We start from the raw sequence: 6,918 nt of genomic DNA, 5'->3' as shown, positions 1-6,918 counted from the left end.
ATTGACATGTCTAATCAAGGCATGTTAAAAAGTAGAGTGGAGGGGAGTACAACAATCACTGGTGGCTAGAGTAGACAGAGTACAATATACTAAAGGACGACCATCCTATTACCCGCGTAAAAAAATATAGAGTGAAGGGGAGTACAATTTGCCTTGTCCTATTACCCTTTATCAAGCTGCACTTCCCTTTATCAAGCCCACCTAATATACTCAACAAAAGTATTGTTAGAGTGGATCTAGTAATTATTTGCTATTACATTAACAATAGATCTAGGAATTATTGCCACTATTAATCTAGCAATTATTTGCTATCTCAATAATCATATGTAATGTAATTACACCAATAGGGTGGTGGCATCTAGTGGTTTGAGTGTGGGTTGAGTTATTCATGCGCATGAGTTCAAACCCTACACCCCACACCCCATGAGACATAGTAAAATATCTATTCCCATAAAATATGTCATGTGATCACCATATCAACTTAGTTGGTAGTTTTAGAGAACAACTCCAACTTTGACCATGGATGATGAAACACCTCACGTGTCTCCCAAGGCATTGCAATTACTAAAATAGCAAAAGCTAAACTTGTAAACATGGAGAATGAGGTGAACAATGGCATTTGTTTACATGTGTCAACAAGGCATGTTTAAAAGTTGAGTGGAGGGGAGTACAATAAGTGGAGTAGGGTAGAGTATAGTACACTAAAGGACGAACTTCTTATTAACTTGGCAAAAAAGTAGAGCTTTGGGGGGTACAACATGCAAAAGGACAACCATCCTAATAGCCCACCAAAAGTAGTGGAGGAGAGTACAACCTTAATTATATCAAACTGGAGATAGCCATATTTTTAGCAAGTAAGGAGGCAAAAGAGCATGCCACATCATTCCACCTTACTTCCAAGACTCCCACAAAGCCTAGTTTAAGATGTGGCAGCACCATTTGTCAAGTTCCCTTGATATGGTAGAAAATAACTATATTGATATAGTGGATCTAGCAATTGTTTCTTACGCCATTAAAATGATACAGTAACATAATCCCAATATCACTTAGTGTGTTAATTTTAGAGAAGTGATTGATTTAAGAGAACTCATTCACTTAGTGTGTTCATTTTAGAGAAGTAATTGATTTAAGACAACTCACTCTAATTTGGGCCACAAAAGATGCAACACCTTGCATGTCTACCAAGACATCCCAATCACTCAAATAGATAAAGTTGAAGTTGTAAATATAGAAAATGAGGCGGGCAATGACGTTTGTTTACATATCTCAACAAGGCATGTTAAAAAGTAGAGTGGAGGGAAACACAAAAAGGTAGAGTAGGGGGGAGTGCAATATGCTAAAGGACAACCATCGTATTACCCTTGTAAAAGATAAAGCGGAGTACAATTTGCTAAAAAACAACCATGCTCTTAACCTAGCAAAGAGTGCAGTACAAGGAAGTACAAAAAGGTGATGGACAAGGAAGGGAGTACAAAATGTTAAAGGACAAGGGACCTATTAGCCACATTAGTATAGACCCCTTTCCAATATGCTTCTTCCACGCTCAAGCTTTGGCAGGTCTATTAAGCATCCCTAGCATGTTGAATAGAGCATATCATGTGATGCAAGGTTACTTCGACCCTATGCATAGAGCTTGCTATGTGGTAAGCCTTGCAAGTTGTGCTATAGTACGTTAGTGGAATGATAATATCAATGAAAAATCAAGTTTAAGCACCTAGAATGTCAACTAGCTTACTAAACAACAATCACATATTAGCATCTTAAGAGGCTACACGTGACCACAAGAATGTGAAACCACAAGTGCATATGACACACAAAATGACTATCTTGGATAAAAAGACTTCAATATATAATTCATAATGACATTAGCCTTTGATATGTTGCTATCAATCGAAATCTATATAGTAGCCACATTAGTTCTCTCATGATCAACTAGATGAGATATTTCTTGTTTCCATCCTTAAAATGTTTTTAAATTTTTGTAGTGGGCATTTGTGATATCCATTTAGTATAGAATTGATTCTAAATTTCATGTATACTTCATTTGGGGAAGGCTTTTCCTTCCCAATCCTTCACACACACTCTCTCTCTCTCTCTCTCTCTCTCTCTCTCTCTCCTTCAAAATGGATATGGAGGCAAAGAATATACAATAGGATATGAATATAATCGAAAGAGGGCTTCGCTCCCCAAGTCAAGCCAGAGAGAGAGAGAGAGAGAGCAATGCTCAATTCAAAATGGATATGGAGGCAAAGAATATACAATAGCATATGAATAGAATCGAAAGAGGGCTTCGCTCCCCAAGTCAAGCGAGAGAGAGAGAGAGAGAGAGAGAGAGAGAGAGAGAGAGAGAGAGAGCATGCAATGCTCAACGAGGCTAAAGACTATTTAGCAAAGACGTGGAGGCCTTCATGTTCCGATACAAAAACAAAAGAATGAAAGGAATCAATTTGGTCTCTGAAGGTCAAGAAGTGGCCAAAATTGGCCATGGCCATGCACTCCTAGCATTTCTGGAGCTGTTCGGCTTGATGACGACTACAATGGGTGTTTTCAAGAAGGATGATGAGATCTACCTGAAACAGTCTTTTGCACTTGTGATTCTATTGTAATGCAATTGTTAATGGTTTCTACATCCCCCAAAAGGCCCAATACTCCCTTTTAGGTATTAGGTTAGCTTTTACTAAGATCCTGGGCTCCTCGGATGAGCTGCAGCTATCTACTTGAAAAGTTCTTACTGCTCTTACAAGGTATCTCCTAACACACTCGCGCTCTTACAAGGTATGAATTACCCTGTGGATGTTGCCTTTGCCAACCAGGGACCCTGCAAAAAACCAGCAATGGTGTTAAGTTATTAGTACCAGACTAGATGATTAACAACAGTGGCAGCTTAGTAGATCAGTTGGACCTGCCAAAAAGCAATCCCAAGGCTCATGCTTTGCCAATTGAAAAGAAACAGGACTGCAAAAACTAGCTGGAAAGGCCAATCAAGTATTCTTTGTCTGAATCTGCAGACAGAAGGGTGGCCTGTCTTAAGTGATACAACATGGATTGGTACTAAACAAAAGAGCGCCCTCATTACCACATGATTCAAGCAGATGCCAAGCAGATGAGCATAGCCAGCAGAGGGCCATCCGCACCCACCCAACCCCCCCATCTGGCAAATGGGTACTAAACCCTCAAGACACATCCCATCCTTTGTAAAGCTCTTTCACATTTCAACCAGGGTTTGGGAAAGGACAGGCCACAGAACATCAGGCCAGCTTGAGTTTTGGAAAAGCCTTCTCGGAATGGTGTATGAAGGAAAGTACAATGAGGAGGACTCATGTATGGTTCAATAAAAACGCTGGTTTCGACTCAAAATCTCCATACACATCACTTTCAAAATTTGCCATGCTCTTGGGTCCACAAGGCCCCACCCATGCCTGCAAGTAGGACCATCATGGCACAATATTTCATCCATTTGTTTTCCTTAAGACAAAAGGAGGGTGGGATCTTCTCATCTGCTATCTAGGTAAATCTCACCATAGGATTTTCACAAGGTATTGAATGAAAAATCTCCTACAATATGTGTTTAGATTCATGCAGGACCACACAACTGCAGAGGTTGCACCTTTTTTCATTTCTTCAACTTTTTGAAGGAAAAATATGTGATCACTGATGATCCCCTTGGTGAAGGTCCATGAGAGAACAGTGAAAAATCACCATAGTTGCAGTTATCTTTCACTTGCAGGACGCGGACACCCGTAATGGCAGGACTCCTATCATGGTAGACTGCAATTGCAACCCTTTAGCCTGGCTGCACATAACAGTTAGTTGATTTCTACGTCATCTTGTGCAGCAGCAAACAAGGTAAGCTTGTAAGTTTTGCATTCAGTAAAAGGGAGAACTTTTTCTTTCTGTGAGTCAACTCTCTCATCCCTTCTTTCTTGAAGCCCTTTCACCTGCCGGGCACCATATCTGGGTTCTCCCTTTTCTACCATTACCTTGCTGTCTGTTCATAAATACAGTGGCACACCTATCATTGTCTGCACTATATCCTCTTGCAAGATCAAGGCGTCTGGCCAGATCCTGCTTCCAGCATCTATATATGTAGATTCACAACATATGAGATCAGAGATTCACCACAGACAGTAACCAAGCTAGACTTACCAAGCTACTCCATAATTTACACCATATCAACCTTCCAAAAGCTATGGGCAACTGCATGCACATTGGCCTTGCCTGTCCAGCTCATGATCACAAAAACAAGATGCCTCCTTTTACACCTTCTCCTGCATTGTCTATCGAAGTGCTGCACTGGTCCAATGGCCGGATCTCTGAATTCTGCGAGGAGCAATCACTGAAGGCAGCTGAGCTGATGCTGGATTTTCCTGACCATTTCGTGGTCGAGCTCGAGAAGGGGAAACATCGGCCTTCACCACTCTCGGCAGATACAGACTTGAAGTCCTGCCATGCTTACCTTCTTCTGCCCATGCACAGGATGAGCACAAGAATATCACAGGAGGAGATGACCTGCTTCGTTTCTGCCCTGTCCCACAACAACCATCAAGATGCTTCTCCAGCTAGTAGTGCCAAAAAGAGCAGAGGCCCCAAGGCTGCATTTTACCGACAGAGCAGGTTGACTACACTGGTGCAAGATGTAGATGAGGATGATGATGATCATGCACCAGATCCTAGTCAGGCGCCTGATTCCATGATTCCTGCAGCATCTGGATCTCGCGGATCGGGCAATAACATTTGAATGAGAACGTGGTCATGGGCGCCGAAGCTAGAGACCTCCAGTGAGAGTTTTTTCCTGTCACCGCATCCTAGCAGGAGGGCATTCCATACCAGAGGAAAGCACATATTAGCCTGGCTCGAGTATCAATCATGAGTAATCCGTTGGGAGAACATGCATACATCTACCTATGAAGCATCAAAAGAACAATGTGAGCGTTAGCTCGTCTCCCATGGCTGCCCTTCACAAGTGTATGTATAATTGCAGCAATGAAGCTACTATCAGTTGTAGCCGCCTGCATCATCAAAGAGCTTGGATGCATTTGGACCGTTGAACCCTACTGGGAAAGGTTACCACTACCTAAGGACACTTGAACCCTAATGCAAACTCATAGGCATACATTGGAAAACTTGGATGCTACAAAGTCTCAACTCTTGCATGAGTTGGGTTTGATGCTCACGAGTTGTTGCTGCTACTAGATCGCCCTATCTTGGAAGGGTTAGATACTTCAAAGTTTAGACCCTTGGAAGGGTTAGATGCTCATGAGTTGTTGTTTCTACTACATGACCCTACCTTGGAAGGGTTGGATGCTCATGACTTGTTGCTGCTAGTACTTGACCATACCTTGGAAGCATTGAATGCATTGTAGTTTGGATCCTTGAGAGGATCCTACAACATGTGACCATGCTTATGAATACCTAACCATGCATTAGCATAAGAAGCAACTAAGCACTTTCAACCCTAAAGAAGCCTCATGATGAGCTATGTTGTTGATTCCTGATCATACCTTGGGATGAGATGACACAAGGGGGCAGGATGCTTTGGAGAAAAATAGCCATCTTTCTCAATCCAATCTCTAAAGTTGATATCTCATAGCTTAATAAGCTATCACAACCTATAAAGATAAAGAGCATTTGCTTTCCTCAACACAACATTAATCAACTTCTTCCCAACATTGGGGATAGACTCAAGAATCTTTCGTTGTCATTCTAGAAAATGTAAGCTCTAAGGTAGAGTTATGGCCTTGGGAAGCATGAAGAGAGCATTTTAACAAATGCGTGGTGCTTTTGTAACAGACTCACAACAAGTACTCTATTGCCACTTTGAGCCATGTTCACTTCAAGGACACCATAGCATCTATCATCATGGCAAGCGCATTCTTAGGGTATCAACCATTAGACCATAGCTACTACTTTTAGAGGGAAAACTCCAACTTTGACCACAAAGGATACAACTCTTTGCATGTCTCCCAAGGCATTCCGATTACCAAAACAACAAAAGCTAAACTTGTAAAAATGGAAGAGGATGTGAGCAATGACATTTTGTTACATGTCTCATTAAACATGTTTAAAAATAGAGTGGAGGATAGTGCATTAAGTAGAGTAGGGGGAGTATCAATACGGTAAGGGGACCAACTATGCAACAAATGCCAAAAGGCAAATACTTTGGGGCTAGTGATGTGAGAAAAAAGAAGGAATATGCTGAGAATCTTGCTTAGGTATCATTCTTTAATTTATCAAAAAGTGTTACATTATTGGATCTCAAGTGTGCCCTTATCTTTGAAATTTGTTTTTTTGATTGCATGAAATATATTAAAAATAAAGGATTGAATATTACACTCATTCGTTTCGTCTTGGCATCCCCTACATGCTCATATATTCAAATTTCAAAAGCACTGCAAAATGTGAAATCCCCCCTACAAATTAATACTTTTTTTTTCCTAAAGTGTTCTATACTTGGCCTCCTTATCCTACACTAAAGGAAAACCTTCATACTACCTTGGTGAAAAACTAGATAGGGTACAATTTGCTTAAGGACAACCATCGAGATAGCTTGATAGAAAGTAGTTTGAAGGTGAGTACAATCATACTGATATCAAACTAAAGGCAACCACATTTTTAGCAAGTAAGGAGGCAAAACAACATGCCACACCATGTCCACCTTACTTGTAAGACTTTCACAAAGCATAGTCTAAGCTACGCAAAGCATCACCCTTTGTCAAGTCCCCAACTATATTGTTATAGTGGATCAAGCAATTGCTATGCAATTAGACATCATGACTTTAACGACTTAGTGGTTAATTTCAGAGAAGTTTTCTAAGGACTAATTCCAAATTTCGCCATGGAAGATGCAACACTTTGCATGTCTCCCAAGACATTTGAGGTGTTGAGATGACATCTATTGACATGTCTAATCAAGGCATG

At 40.9% G+C, this 6,918-nt stretch overlaps 1 protein-coding gene across 1 annotated transcript; it reads left to right on the top strand.

Moving 5' to 3' along the window:
• The first annotated feature begins 3,486 nt into the window (after positions 1-3,486).
• Positions 3,487-6,173, top strand: LOC148027721 (uncharacterized). The gene is made up of 2 exons (XM_087689418.1): positions 3,487-3,846; positions 3,930-6,173. The coding sequence occupies exon 2, from the start codon at positions 4,190-4,192 to the stop codon at positions 4,736-4,738; it is 549 nt and encodes a 182-aa protein (XP_087545544.1). The 5' UTR covers positions 3,487-3,846; positions 3,930-4,189; the 3' UTR covers positions 4,739-6,173.
• The last annotated feature ends 745 nt before the right edge of the window (positions 6,174-6,918 follow it).

Source organism: Lygodium microphyllum, chromosome 12, assembly GCF_053477565.2.
Source record: "Lygodium microphyllum isolate KBCC chromosome 12, Lygodium_microphyllum_v1.1.10, whole genome shotgun sequence".
Classification (NCBI taxonomy): domain Eukaryota; kingdom Viridiplantae; phylum Streptophyta; class Polypodiopsida; order Schizaeales; family Lygodiaceae; genus Lygodium; species Lygodium microphyllum.
This window is presented reverse-complemented; position numbering and strand designations above follow the sequence as displayed.